The 16,118-nt window shown below is 49.0% G+C and overlaps 1 protein-coding gene across 1 annotated transcript; it reads left to right on the forward strand.

The window, feature by feature from the left end:
* The first annotated feature begins 9,999 nt into the window (after positions 1–9,999).
* LOC115550775 (arachidonate 15-lipoxygenase B) lies at positions 10,000–16,118 on the forward strand. The gene is made up of 10 exons (XM_030366066.1): positions 10,000–10,012; positions 10,983–11,155; positions 11,594–11,833; positions 12,331–12,534; positions 12,828–12,914; positions 13,025–13,191; positions 13,498–13,619; positions 14,423–14,523; positions 15,187–15,357; positions 15,652–16,118. Exons 1-10 carry the CDS (start codon positions 10,000–10,002, stop codon positions 15,829–15,831), a joined length of 1,458 nt encoding a protein of 485 aa, XP_030221926.1. The 3' UTR covers positions 15,832–16,118.

The following is a 16,118-nucleotide window of genomic DNA, read 5'->3' on the forward strand; positions in this document are numbered from 1 at the left end:
GCACCGCGTCGCCTATGGTGGTGGGCGGTGCGTGCACCCCCTCCCCGAACCCGGCCGTGAGCATGGACCTACACGAGGCCTGCAAGAGGGTGGCTGCGCGGCTAAACATCGAGTGGCCGGAGGCCCCGGTGGAGACCGCCACATCTCGCTACGAGGGCAAGCGACTCCCGAAGGCGAAGGCTTCAACCAGCCTGCTACTTCCGGCCTTTCCCGAGTGCCTGGAGGAAGCGACCCGGTCTTGGGGCAAGCCTCTCTCAGCCAAGATCCCCGTCCAGGGTGGATCGGGGTTGGATTGGGCCGGTATGGAGGAAAAGGGGTTCTGCCATCTTCCTCCGGTTGAACCACTGCTGGCGTCGCACCTCCACCCCACGCAGAAGTCCGCCATGACTTCAGCGAGCCCTACACTGCCGTCCAGAGCCGACTCCTTCCAGTCATCCATGACCGAGAAGGGCTACAAGGCGATGGCGACGACGGTGAAGGCGCTCAACGCGTCGTCGCTGCTGCTGGCCTACCAGGCTGAGCTGGTAGGATGGTCTCCTCCTTAGCCGCTCCCGGCTCGATCCACGGACCGGCAGTCTCCTCCGCGTCGGACTTCCATGCTGCGGCGCACGTTGCCTCACCCAGTCAGCTCCGCGAACCGTTTATTCCTACTCCGGTCAGGTATTCGGGGGAGTTAGGCCGTTGTAGGCAATTTCTACACCAGTGCACCCTAGTCTTCGAACAGCAGCCGTTGTCTTACGCCAGCGACAGGACTAAGACTGCTTTTATGATGAGTCTGTTATCAGACCAGGCCGCCGATTGGGCGGTAGCGAACTCTATTAATAGACCCTCTCTCGCGCTTTCCTATGCCGATTTTGTTAACGAGATGCGGAGGGTATTTGACCACCCGGTTCGGGGAAAGGAGGCCAGCAGCCGACTTCTCTCCCTGCGTCAGGGCTCGGACTCTGTCGCTCACTTTGCATTAAGTTTCCGTATTCTCGCAGCGGAGAGTGGGTAGGATGAGACGGCTTTACAGAGCGTTTTTTTGAGGGGACTAACCGACCGTGTTAGAGACGAGCTCGCGGTTAGGGACGAGACCAACTCGTTAGACGAACTCATTGCCTTAGCCTCCCGCTTGGACAATCGATTAAGAGAGAGACAGAGGGAGAGACGCAATCATCCCGACACTCCGTCCGCCGCTCTTGGTTCTGGATCTACCGGTTGGCCGGTCGCTCGGTCTAACCCCATGTCTCGTTCTGCTCCCAACGCTTCTTCCACCGATGTAGGACTCGGGCCCGAGCCCATGCAGGTGGGGAGAATGCGGTTGCCCTCTGCAGAACGTCGCCGTCGTACTAGGAACAATCTCTGTCTTTACTGTGGGGAGGGGGGTCATTCTCTTGACGCATGCCCACAGACAGTAAAAGGGCAGGCTCACCAGCTTCCAGGGGGCCGCTGGTGAGCCGAGTAGCCGGTCCTCCGGGTTCCCCCAAGCGGATCCTAGTTCCGGGTCAGTTACCTGGTCTTCAGCACTTCAAGTCTTTTTTTGTTTTTATTGACTCGGGTTCAGATGAGAACTTTATTGACTTTGATTTTTGTTCTCAGGCCCAGCTGAGACTGGACCTACTCCCTGAGCCCAAGGAGGTCTTTGCCTTGGATGGCCGCCTCTTGGCTCGGGTCACTCACCGGACCACTCCTGTTTCACTCCTGCTCTCGGGCAACCATCAAGAATTAATTAGTTTTTTTGTTATTCCCTCCCCCACTTCCCCCGTTGTGCTCGGTCTTCCCTGGCTGAGATTGCATAACCCCCACATTGACTGGTCCACCTCATCCTTAGTCAGCTGGAGCACTTTTTGTCATTCTCACTGCCTTCGGTCGGCCACGCCCCCTAGTAAGTGTGCCGTTCCCCCTCACTCACCTGACCCCATAGACCTCTCTGGAGTTCCCTCCTCTTACCATGACCTCAAGGAGGTATTTAGTAAGGATAGGGCCCTGTCCCTGCCCCCTCACCGTCCCTATGACTGCTCTATTGACTTGTTGCCCGGTGCCCCCCTGCCTTCCAGCAAACTGTTCAACTTGTCTAAGCCGGAGAGAGAGTCCATGGAGAACTATATATCCGAGTCACTGGCGAACGGTCTCATTCGTCCTTCTTCCTCTCCCGTGGGAGCAGGATTCTTCTTTGTGGAGAAGAAGGACAAATCCCTGCGCCCCTGTGTGGACTACAGGGGAATAAACGACATCACGGTCAAGAACAAGTACCCTCTTCCGCTTCTTGACTCTGCCTTTGCTCCTCTTCACCAGGCCACCATCTACACTAAGCTGGATCTCCGGAACGCCTACCATCTGGTTCGCGTCCGGGAGGGGGACGAATGGAAGACGGCATTCAACACTCCACTGGGTCACTTTGAATATCTCGTTATGCCTTTCGGGCTCACAAATGCACCAGCCGTTTTCCAGGCTCTAATCAATGACGTTCTCCGGGATATGTTACACCGATTTGTAGTAGTCTATCTCGATGACATTTTGATTTTTTCTAGGGACCTCGCTGAACACAAGCAGCAGGTACGGTTGGTGTTACGGCGGTTATGGGAGAACAAGCTGTTCGTCAAGGCGGAGAAATGTTCCTTCCACACCGACTCGGTCAGTTTCCTGGGCTTCGTGGTGCAGAAGGGTCAACTGCAGGCGGATCCTGAGAAGGTGAGGGCGGTTTCTGAGTGGCCGGTTCCTACCACTCGGAAACAGCTACAGAGGTTCCTGGGATTTGCCAACTTTTATAGGAGGTTCATAAGGGATTATAGTCGGGTGGCTGCTCCCCTAACCCAATTAACCTCCACTAAGGTTCCTTTCGGTTGGTCGCAGACGGCTCAGTCCGCGTTTCTGCGGCTTAAGAAATTGTTCTCCTCGGCTCCAGTACTGTGTCATCCCGATCCAGCTGTCCAGTTCGTGGTCCTTTTTCTCCCGTCGTCTTAGCTCGGCTGAGACTAACTATGACGTTGGTAACAGGGAGCTGCTAGCAGTGGTGCTGGCATTGCAGGAGTGGAGGCACTGGTTGGAGGGGGCGGCGCATCCATTTATCGTGTGGACGGACCATCGGAACCTGGCCTACATCCAGACCGCCCGTAGACTGAACTCCCGCCAGGCGCGTTGGGCTCTCTTCCTGGGTCGGTTTCATTTTACCCTCACCTACCGTCCTGGTTCCAAGAACGGCAAGGCCGACGCTCTCTCTCGCCAGTACGACTCCCCGGTGTTGCAGTCGGAGGAGGAAAGGATTCTCTCTCCCGCCTGTGTCATCGGGGCAGCCCGATGGGAGATTGAGCGGGTGGTGCTGGATGCCCAGCAGGGACTGCCTACCCCCGAGGGTTGCCCTCCGGGTCGGATGTTTGTTCCGCCAGCGGCCCGCACGCCCGTTCTCCAGTGGGGGCACGAGTCCAGAGTTGCCTGCCATCCAGGGTTTCTCCGCTGTCTCTCTCTTCTCCGACAGCGGTTTTGGTGGTCCTCCATGGCTGCCGACACCAAGGATTTCGTGGCTGCCTGTTCCGTCTGTGCCCGCGGCAAATCATCACACCGTGCTCCGGCTGGTCTTCTGCGTCCTCTACCTGTTCCACACCGGCCGTGGTCGCACATAGCGGTGGACTTCGTGACTGGTCTGCCGTCCTCAGACGGTAATACGGTCATACTGACTATTGTCGATCGTTTCTCCAAGGCTGTGCATTTTGTTCCGCTCTCAAAACTCCCCTCAGCTCTGGAGACGGCGAACCTGCTGGTCCTGCACGTGTTCCGGCTCCACGGTATCCCCCAGGACATTGTGTCGGACCGGGGACCGCAGTTCTCCTCACGGGTTTGGAAGGCGTTTTGTCAGGCGTTAGGGGCGTCTGCCAGTCTCTCCTCCGGCTACCACCCACAGACTAACGGCCAGACAGAGCGAGCTAACCAGGACCTCGGGTCGGCATTGCGTTGCGTCGCCGCCGAACACCCTGTCTCCTGGTCCACTCACCTGCCGTGGATCGAATACGCCTGGAACTCTCTGGTCTGCTCCGCCACAGGTATGTCTCCCTTCCATGTGTCTATGGGCTTCCAGCCTCCACTCTTCCCGGTGCAGGAGACAGTGGTGGCGGTCCCGTCAGTCCAGGAACATCTCCGGCGCATCCGCCGGGTGTGGCGCGAGGCGAGGGAGGCACTCACGCGCACGGCGGCCCGGAACAGGCAGATGGCGGACCGTCACCGCACTCCTGCTCCCGACTACCAGGTGGGGCAGAGCGTCTGGCTCTCCTCTCGGGACCTGCCCCTTCAGACTGAGTGTAAGAAGCTGACACCCAAGTACATTGGTCCGTATGTGATTTCGGGTATCATTAATCCGTTTGCTATCAAGCTCAAGCTACCCCCTGCGGTCAACGTTCATCCAGTCTTCCACGTTTCACTGCTAAAGCCTGTTTCTGCCAGCATTCTCAATCCTCCGTCCGAACCCCCTCCACCCCCTCGGCTCATCGATGACCACCCGGCCTATTCTGTCCGGGAACTGTTGGATGTACGCAGACGGGGTAGGGGGTTCCAGTTTCTGGTGGACTGGGAGGGGTACGGGCCGGAGGAGCGGTCCTGGGTCTCCCGATCCTTTATTTTGGATCCTGAGCTTATCAGGGAATTTTATGAACGTTTTCCAGATAGGCCTGGTGGGCCGCCAGGAGGCGTCCGTTGAGGGGGGGGGTACTGTCGCGATTGCTCTATGATTTGCTCCCCAGACATTGGTTCTTAGACAGGTGAGGGGCGTGGCGAGCTGAGCGGGGTACCGCAACGTGGGACACCTGGACTTCATCAACTAATCACACGCCTTCTAAGCCTGGCGGGGACTTCTCGTCGGCGCCAGATTATTCCGTCTCATTCGGTATTTTGGCTGACGTGTATACATTGATTCCCTAACCTAATCCTTTGATTCCTAACGTCGTGTTATCCTTTCATTCGTTCCTCGCCAGTGGATGATCCCCGGACTGCAACACTCTCCGGTGCCTCCGCCAGCTACGCCCACCCGCTCCTGTCTTCGCCTTGCACGCTGGTTATCTCTTGAGTTATTCTTTACTGACAATAAACCGTGGATTGTCCGTACTGACTCTGTCTCTGCATCCTGGGTCCTAACCAACCTTTCGCCAACCGTAACAGGATTGGGTTATAAAAACTGTAACCGCCGGCTACAGGCTCCAATTTGCGTCCACTCCTCCCCGTTTCAACGGGATACTGCAGTCGCAGGCCCGTGGAGAGAATGCTCAGGTTCTACAGGAGGAAATCACCTCTCTAAGAAACAAAAGGGCAATTCGGGTAGTGCCACCGGAGAAAAACCAAAGCGGTTTTTACTCGAGGTACTTTCTAGTCCCGAAGAAGGGAGGGGGCCTCCGGCCGATATTAGATTTACGCGCTCTGAACAGATACATGAGACAGTACAGTTTCAGGATGCTGACACACGCCGCTCTCATACGCTTCGTGCGCCCGGGAGGCTGGTTCACAAGCATAGATCTGAGGGACGCTTATTTCCATATCGCCATTTATCCCCCTCACAGGAAATATCTCAGGTTCGCCTTCCAGGGCGTAACGTACGAGTATTTGGTTCTCCCGTTCGGCCTTTCGTTAAGTCCACGGGTGTTTGTGAAATGCACGGAGATGCCATCGCGCCCCTCAGGTTGAAGGGAATGCGTTTGGCAACATACATAGACGACTGGCTTCTAGCCACACAGTCGCCCCAGGAGGCTCAGGCGCAGACCAGCGTGCTCATATCGCACCTAGTGTCCCTGGGTTTCACAATAAACGTGAAAAAGAGTGTTTTGGTCCCTACTCAAAGCATAACGTTCATAGGCTTGTGCCTCGATTCAGTGACGTTCAAAGCACGTCTATCCGCGGAGAGAGTGGAAGCCTTTCAGGCCTGTCTGGCACTTTTTCGCAGGGGGACGATGTTGAAGTTCAGAACGTGCCTCAGACTATTGGGTCCGATGGCGTCGGCGCTGGTAGTAGTCCCACTTGGCCGCCTCCATATGAGGCCGGTTCAGCGATGGGTTGCAGCACTCAGACTGAACCCGACGTGCCATGGCCATCGCCGGGTTTTGATCTCCATGGCGTGCGTCTCGGCGCTGCGCCCTTGGGGACGCGCGTACTTTCTGACTACAGGCGTTACCATGGGAACTGTCCTGGCGAGGAAGGTCCTTTCAACGGATGCCTCTCGGGCGGGCTGGGGAGCCGTATACGAGGGCAGATCAGTAAATGGCACTTGGAGCTCACATATGCAGTTTGTTCACATAAACTGCCTGGAACTTCAGGCGGTGTCACTGGCGCTGAAACATTTTCTTCCCTTTCTGAGAGGGCAACATGTTCTAGTCAGGAGGGACAACACCACGGTGGTGGCGTATATAAACCGTCAGGGGGGGCTGCGCTCCCCTCAAATGCACACGTTGGCACACAGACTGACCATTTGGGGCAACGCCCACCTGTTGTCGCTGAGAGCAACACACGTGCCGGGCGCGCGGAACTGGGGAGCAGATTGCAGGGGCGACCCTCGCTACAAGGACTGGAAACTCCACGTCGTGGTCGTGAACCAGATATGCGAGAAATACGGTCGAGCAGAGGTCGATCTCTTTGCATCAGAGGAGAACACTCAGTGCCCTCTGTTCTATTCCCTAACCGGTCGGAGCGCCCCAATGGGGCTGGATGCTTTGGCATACGAGTGGCCGCGCGTCCTCCTGTACGCTTTCCCCCCATTAGAACTGATCATTCCTACTCTCGCCAGGGTGCGAGAGAAGGGTCATGCGCTGATCCTTATAGCCCCCCGTTGGCCGGGGAAATATTGGTTGGCGGAAATAGTCCAGTTGCTGTGCGGCCAGCCTTGGCCTCTGCCTTTACGAAGGGACCTCCTGACGCAAGCGCATGGGGAAATCTTCCATCCTCATCCGGAGCGCATGGCTCTATGGGCCTGGCCCGTGAAAGGATGAACCTAACGACGGCTGGACTCCCATTGAATGTCATTACGACTATCCAGGGCGCCAGGGCTTCCTCCACGCGTAGCGCATATGAAGGGAAATGGCGTGCGTTCGAGGATTGGTGCGCGAAAGCTGGGGAAATAGCTTTCCAGAGTCCCGTGCCTGTTATTCTGACATTTCTACAGGATTTGCTGGATAAAGGCCGGGCTTTCTCCACTGTCAAAGTGTACTTGGCCGCTATATCGGCTTGTCACATAGGTTTTGGGGACAAATCGGCAGGTCAGCACCCTATCGTTTGCCGGTTTATGAAAGGTGCACGCCGTCTTCGGCCGGTGTTGCGGAGCTTGGCTGCTCCTTGGGATTTATCACGGTCACGCCCACCGTTTGAGCCCTTACAACAGGTAGAGCTAAGACGCTCTCGTTTAAGACGGCTTTGTTGCTCGCGTTGGCCTCGGCTAAACGCACTAGTGACATCCATGCGCTGTCGGTTAGCCCGACGTGTATGTAGTTTTTGCGGGGGAACTCAAAGGTTCTGTTAAAGCCGAACCCTGCGTTTGTTCCCAAGGTATTCGACTCTGCGTTGTCATACCGCCCTATTGAGCTGTTGGCTTTCCATTCTCCCCCTTTCTCCTCCAAGGAGCAGGAGCGGCTGAATGCGCTCTGCCCGGTGCGGGCTTTACGCGTCTATGTTGATAGGACGGCTGGATTCAGGAAATCGGAGCGGCTGTTTGTATCATGTGCTACGTCACATCTGGGGAAGCCTCTCTCGAAGCAGAGTTTATCACACTGGATCGTGGGGGCTATAGCCATGGCTTATAGTAGCGTGGGTTTGGAACCCCCTATCGGCCTGCGCGCACATTCGACTCGCGGCATGTCCGCATCCTGGGCACTGTTTCAGGGGGTCTCAGTGGAAGAGATATGTGCGGCTGCCAGCTGGGTGACGCCTCACACTTTCGCTAGATTCTACAGGTTGGATGTTACTGCGCCTAATCTGTCTCACACAGTCTTGAGCGTTGGATCGGTGAACATGCCTGTTTGATGGGTTTGCACTGGTACTTCTTTGGCAATACGGGAGTTACTATATCCCATAGTGAGATACCGAATGAATATTGAAAGAAAACTTAGGGTTAAGAAATTAACCAAGGTTTTCTGATATATGAGTGAGGTATCTCACCAGACCACCCTCCTTGCCCGGAGCGAGGAAGAGGTGTTTTGCCTAGACTGAAGAGATGACGTGACGACGGGGCTTATGTAGTAGGAGGGAGCCCCTCCTCTGCAGGCAGACGTCACGTCTGTTGGCCAGTCACGACTGGCGTAGTGTAAAATTGCTTCTGGGGGACAGCGCGAGGGGCGTGTCCCATAGTGAGATACCTCACTCATATATCAGAAAACCTTGGTTAATTTCTTAACCCTAAGTTTTCAATCAGGACCCGTTCTAATGCAGTCTGGACCCCTAAAAAGCATTAAAATGAGACTGTATTGCATTTTCACAAATAGAAAAAAGGTTTCACAAATCTGTAACTATGTTTATTATAATGTATAGCCTCACTGTGATAATTTAATCCAGATTTGAAGAGTCTAGGTGTAGTGGTTTTCAATCAGGACCGATTTAAAGTGGACCAGCTGCTAAATCGGATGCTGCGAATCGGATGCCAACTTCAGCGTCGTGCGGCCCAAGCACAATGAAAACAGTTCATGCTTCAAGTCACATTGGGCGCAGCCATCTTGAATTCTGTCTCGGAATTTTGCTCGGTCACCACTGAGTTCACCCGAGATGGCGAGTTCGCCGTCCGAGGAAAATGGGCGTGTTTGTGCGTGTCGCTAGGCAACGTCCTCGGTCCTCCGAGACGGATGTAAAATGAAAATGTGTTCCTTGATTGCTCTCTGGGGATATTCATGCAGTTGGTTGATCTCTTCTGATATTTATGTGGAATTATCATTATTATTAATGTTGTTGTATGTTATAATATATTTTGGTACGTTATCTGCATAACTACAGCGATGAAGGCGAGTGACGATTACCATCCTTTGCTGATTGAGCACAGGAGGAGAGAATTGGCCAAACGTAGTCAACTTTATCAGTGAGTCTATTCAGCTTTGCCAGTGGCCGCCCAATAATAATTTTCCAGTTTATACATCGAGATTCATGAATGAAGTGCAGTGCTTCCTTTAATGCGGTTGTATTGTGTAGCCATAATATGTGTACTTGGATAAGTAAATTCCTCAGATGGATATTCATCTACCTTGCATAAAGAAGTGAGTCTTCTACAGGTGGAAGGTATACGCTGACAGGACCACCCACATCACTCATTTTGAGGAATCTGAGCTTCCATCTGAAGTCCGCTTCTCGTTTTCCAAAGGACTTGAATTCACGTTTTCAAAAGAATTTGCGTGAGTGTTGTTTAATAAGGATTCAATTCCCTTAGCTGTACTTTACAATTCAATATTTTAACCTTGGTTAACACTAACAAGGTTGACGCATAATGAAATGTTGGTGAATTATTTGTGATTATTCGTTGAGTGTACTTTGTGTAAACGCTATTTTCGATCAGATAATTGAACCCAACTGTATCAAAGTAACACATGGAGCTACAATGAGCATGAAAGTGTCTTGTTGGATTAAGCTTGTCTGCTATCAGACAGATTATTCATCTAAAGTCTGCTTTCTAAGACTAAATATAATAATTATAATATAAGGGCGATATATTTTCAAGATCGGGATTCTGTGATTATTTGTAGGTCTGTCTGAAGTGTCCTCTGCTTCCTTCTGCAGTATAGCTGAAGTCAAACTGAAAGGTCTGTTTGGATCTGATTTCAGATTATATCAGGGTTCTTAGTTTGTAAATTCTTCTTGAATATACTGTACAAGTGGTGTTGGTCAAGTGAAGTTGGCTCGTGTGTTGTGATTTTCGGCAGGCAACAAAGTCGGCGAAGCCTGTGCTTACCTTCATTATTTATTTGGATTTATTTAGAGTTTTGCACACGTAGACACAATTTGGAACTCTACCATTGCGATAAATTTATTCTGCCAAAACGACAGTTAATTTATGAAAGAAAATAAATGCCTAATATGGATAAGAAGCGTACTGTATTGGCAAAACACAACGGCTCTTTGTGACATCCGCGCCCGAAGGAGCACTGTCCACGGATTCTCTCAAAAGCTCAGACCTTTGGTCCAGCCACAGTGGACAGCGATGTATAGGTTTCAAGAAAGCCCTTGTGTCAAATTGTAGTTACCATGTTGACATTAATATGGATGCAATTGTTTGGTTATACGTAATGCCGGTAACGCTGTACGGTGTTTGCAGATGCATTGATTTAAAAGTACAACTAATTACTGCTGTATCAGCTGTTCAATCCCAAATAATTTACCAAGAATATGTGGCTAGGTAGATGAGAGAAGCTAAGTGTATGCGCGAGGTGCACAAGCAACATTATGCATGCGGCCTTAAAATAGCATCTGAACAATGCGCCACTGACTTTAAACCAGGTATTTCCTGGTTTGTGGCGCAATTGTTTTCTAACACTGCCCATAGGAGCTAAACATTTATTCAATATTCAATAATTCTTAGAATAACAATTTCAAAGAAGACCATTGCATTGCAGGCAATAATTACAGTCATCAACAAGGCCTTCATTTACTGTTAAGAAAAACGATAAGCTGCAACAACTGGGGCAGCTCAACTTAATAAACATAGTAAATAGTATCGTAAAAAAGTATGCCAGGATTTTTTTTTATGAAGACCATTTGGCATGTGCTTTAAATATAAAATAAAATCCATGAATGCATTATCGTTGTGACCGTAGTTTTATCAGAGAGGGAAGGGAAACCTTTTTGCCGTTGGCTTTTAACTCGTTGGGGCATCATACCATAGTAAAGAGTGGAAACACATACATTCATTGACCCTCCGTTTCTATTTGATTTGCGTCCATTATAAGTTGTGCTTAACACATTTTTGCATTGGGCGAAAACACACATTGTGATTGTGACTTATCCCATACTATTGAATACTACAGTGCTTTAATGAATATATAACCATCCCCTCTCTGAAGAATATCTCGCTGAGCACTGGAAGGAAGATGCTTTCTATGGCTACCAGTTCCTGAATGGTGTCCATCCCTCCATGATCAGAAACTGCCCCCATCTGCCCTCAAACTTCCCCGTCACTGAAGAGATGGTGCAGCCGTTCCTAGAGACTGGTACTTCCCTAAAGCAAGAGATCCAGGTATGTGTAGGAGTGCACACTGCGGACCCACAAAGGTGTCCGCAGAAAGATAACCCACCTCAAAGCGAGTGGGCTACATTTTTCTATAGAAGTCTCACAAGTGCCACACAAAAAGCATGTTTGACATTCAAACCCGTGTACAAATATACACATCTGTATGAAGCAGTTCTTACATAGGAGAGCACCTGGAGGGTATACCAAACCTGTGTGATTAGTGTTGCGTCAAAGATGTCCACTATGGTGCTGAATGATGACTCTACCATGACAACAGTCTTTTTGAATTATTTGGATGGCTGGATAGTCCAAAGATTCCATAACCTGCATCATAAATCAACACTACAAACTTGCAATAGTACAACAATTACAGATCTATATTTAGCACTGGTTGAAAGTAAAAAAAAAGAATTCTCCACCATGATGACGAGAAATATAATTTGACTTGAGGCCACATGTGCGCTACTAGCTGTTGAGTGTGTGCCATTACTCCATCAGTGTCTTCTTTATTGTATCTTTCTGTGTTTGTTTGTAATCCAGAAAGGGAACATATTCCTGTGTGACTACAAGTCACTGGAGGGTCTTCCGACCCGCGTGGTGGAGGGGAAGTCACTGCCTCTCACTGCTGCTCTCTGCCTGCTGTACCTGGACACCGCAGGCACACTCAAACCCATAGCTATTCAGGTGATGACACCTTTAGGGAATAAGATACAATAGGTACGAGGAACGGTAGGGATGAACCAGTTCCACAGGCCCCCTGTGACAAGGTGTTCCATGTGTGTGGAGTGGGAGGGGTAGATACGATTAGCAAAGCTACACTGATGTTGTTCTTCCTGACTAAAACTTTTGTCTTCTCCCTGCCAGATTTGCTTAACTTCTTGTTATCCAGACTTTTTGAGTCATGGTTTTGAGTTCCACTTCCTGTCAAACGTGTTCTCACTGTAGACACTAGAACAATTTCAACGTAGTAATTTCACTCATTTTGATTCAAAATAGGGTCCAGGTTGGAAAATCCCAAAGTTATCCTTTAATGTATTTAGTTTGCATACATATAATTGGAATTTCCCCCCGGGGATCAATAAAGTATTTCGGATTCTGATTCTGATATAAACATAATCACAGATTGCTATTGTGAAGTTGCATAACTATTATATTGTGTGGTCCTATCTTCTCCCCTAAAGCTGGGACAGGAACCATCAGAGAAATGCCCAATCTTCGTACCCAGCGATCCAGAGCTCGACTGGCTCCTGGTGAAGATATTTGTGAAAAATGCAGATTCAGTAATTCATCAGATTATCTCTCATCTAATGAAGACCCACTTGTTGGCCGAGGTGTTTGCTGTCGCTACCATGCGTCACTTTCCAGACGTACACCCCCTCCAAAAGGTAGGACCAGCTGACGTATACAGTATACAGTCCCAAAATCAAACCTTGTGTTTTAGGAGCTTTACACATTTTTGCATTGGGGGAAAACAAATTAGTCATCTTTTCTGATGGTACATGGAGTATACATTTGTGTCTATGTGGATTTTGCTGGCAGGGCCATTTAACATGACAAAATTGGATTAAGATTTGGTTACCTTGGGGTATCAACTCTGTTTTGAGTGTTCAACACACTAATGGGCGGAGCCATTTTGCATTAATTAATTGTATGCATCTTTTCTCATAATTTCTCATAGTTATTGACTCCCCACTTCCGCTACACTCTGCAAATTAACGCAGCAGCTCGACGTGCGCTACTTGGGCCAACTGGACTTTTAGCAAGAGTATGTACTCACTGAACACTCATTTAACACTGAATCTTTAGTGATTGCTGTTATATTATTGTTTTTGCCATTGGTTTTGGTTAAGAAGGCTGATTGACTTCAATCTTCAGAGTACCCCTGGCCTGGAGGGTATAATTGAGCTGTTGAGGAGACACCTGGCTGAAACCACCTACTCATCTCTATGTCTGCCAGACAACATTGCTGAAAGAGGACTGCAGAACATCCCTAACTTTTACTACAGAGATGATGGACTGAAGTTATGGACGGCCATCAACAGGTTACCTTACAGAACACCATAGGTCTCCACTGAATGGAGTCTTGATATCAGCGAGACATCTCAGACATGTTGATTACCTACGCTATTTTAATTGTTTACCATCTTTATATAACTTAAAAATGAATAGGATTCATAATAGGTCTATAGGTGCACATGCCAGTAATCTTTGTTGTATCCAATAAACAACCATCCATAAACAACTGCTTTTGTTGTTTTCCTAATGCAAGTGGATAATTAGAAGCTCCACTCCTGGGCCCAAACATCCTATAATTATAATGCATGAAAAGTTTTTTGATCCGTTTCCAGTTTTGTCCGGGCTATGCTGGGACTCTACTACCCTACAGACGACGAGGTGTCTGGGGATGCAGAGCTCCAGAGATGGATCCAAGATATCTTCACAAAGGGCTTCCTGGGCAACAGCAGCTCAGGTATGTGTTGGGGCTGAACCATTAATCCAATTCAAACTGACATGTCAATGTAATAGAAGATTGTATAGAAAAATGTATAGAAAAAAGGCAAAGTCATGACCCGCCCTTCTCCTGAAGACAACGTTTCTTATATAGCCCTCGGTAAAAGAACAAGACGGTTTTTCTGCTGTCTTCGGAAGACTTAGGCCCAATCCCATTTCTACCCCTTAACCCTTCCCCTTACCCCTCCCCCTTGTTTTGAAGGGGTAAGGGGATGGGGTAAGGGGTAGAAATGGGATTGGGCCTTAGTATGCAGAATGACTAAGGACATGTAGCAAGGACGTCCTGGTGGATGAATGGGTCAAACACAAGACTGTCTGCATTATTGTGAAGACTTGGTCGCCCTGTTATTTTGGTTATGTTTAAGCAACACAACTACTAGTTCCACGAAGAACTAAGTTCTTCTGAGCTAGCACCAGCTCCAGAAGTCGATAAAAGGCTGAAGATGACGTCATGCAATAATTTGCATATTGACAAATATATTTTGAGTCCAGACTTCATAGCAATTCTTTAAATGTGGCCCCAGGTGCTCTCATCAAACAGGGCGGGACAAGCCAGCTCTATAACTCAGTGTTGCTTTGTCAAAGCTTTATGTGCGCAATGCAGAAAAGAGTGACTATTGACCAACAGGTGGTACTATGGCAAGCTTATAACTTTAATTGGCAGTATCGACTAATATTTATAACGATTTTGTCATATTGCTGATACATATCATACAATGTATATTTTGTATATATGAAGACATGCTTAACGTCCTCATGCAGGGATGCCAGAGTCCTTCATCACCGTGGAAGCGGTTGTCAAGTTTGTCACCATGGTGATCTTCACAACATCTGCTCAACACGCAGCTGTAAACAGTGGACAGGTGGACATCTTTCTCTTCATCAGGGACATTAAACCGGGTGGAACTAGAAGGACTTTTCTGATGGTTATTTCCACTAGATCCTGGTCTTATCCACGTTGCTCTCTGTCAGGCCTCAAGCCCATAGAAAGCCTCTTCCAAAAAAACAAAACAATAGATCCAATCAGTGCGAAGGGGAGGGAATAAAGACGCAACAAGATGAACAGAATCTGCACGGCAGGCGTTACTCTGAGGAGCACGTTTCTGCTGTACTTTCAACCAAATATGGCAAGAGCAAGAGAGCAGGAAAATCCCTAGAATGTGTTTTTACAAAGATAAGGCTGCGCCCATAATAGTCAAATAAATTGCAGCCCAGCAACGCAACGACTTCAATATCAGGATGGTCTCACGAGGCTCAATCAACAGCCCCTTTAAACAAACGATACTGTCCAACTGTCCTACACTCCAAGCAGGGTAGGAATTTCAAGCCAGCCAACTGCCCTCCGTCTGGCTGTAATGCCACTTTAAAGCCCCGCTGCCACTGCCCCAGCGGGTTTACCCCTCTAACCCTAGGAACGGGTCATCAATGTGTCAGCTAATGCTGTTCCTTATAATAAACAAATTAACAAACTTAACCTCACCCTAACCTGATTGATGGACATATCCTAACCTCCTTCTGTGTTTTAGTTTGACTACTACAGCTGGTTCCCAAACTCCCCTCTGCAGCTTCGAAAAGCACCGCCAACTACCAAGGGACTGGTTACCATGGATACCATTCTGGAGACACTGCCAAATATTGGTGACACAGTCGCCTTCATAATCAGTTCATTGGTTCTATGCAAGAAATACATGGACTCTGTAAGTTGGGATATAGAGAACATTGTGTAATGGGAACAGAACAATGCTATTCATTGTGAGACTTTCAAGGTTTGAAATATAAGATGAGGAAAAGAAAAAGACGATTAAATCAGATACGTTTAATTTAACGTTCCCTGAGGGGAACCATTATGTTACCCTTACATTGCGTATCATCTAAACATTATGTTGCCTTATTTGCTTGAACAGTAAGACAGATGCAGCTTCTGTCTGATATTAATGAACGCCTACATCTCAGAGTGAATGCCATCTATGGAATGTGTCTTGTTCCCTCAGGTTGTTCTTGGTTCCTACCCTGAGGAACGCTTTTGTGAGCCGGCGGCCAAGCAGATTATAGAGAACTTCCAGAAGGAGCTCTCCAGCATCGAGGAAAGGATCATAACGAGGAACGCAAGTCTGGATGTCCCGTACTGCTACCTGCAACCCTCGGAGATTGAGAATAGTGTGTCTATATGACTAGAACCACAAAGATGTTCGCTACCGGAGGAGGAGTACCATTCCTGTTTGATAATGCTCATCAATGTGGGGATATCATTTGGGAACTTTGCGTCCTTTGTATATCCTGCCCTCATATTGAAATCTGCCTCTCGCATTTTACCTTCTCAATCAAAAAAACGAATCTGCGTATTCTAACCAACAATTATTGATTCATTGATAATACATTCAACGACTAAATGTATAAATGATGGAATGATAAAGAGGAAATTGCCAACCGTAGGAGTCAAGAAAACAGTTATGTATGA

This window comes from Gadus morhua, chromosome 9 (assembly GCF_902167405.1).
Source record: "Gadus morhua chromosome 9, gadMor3.0, whole genome shotgun sequence".
Classification (NCBI taxonomy): Eukaryota; Metazoa; Chordata; class Actinopteri; order Gadiformes; family Gadidae; genus Gadus; species Gadus morhua.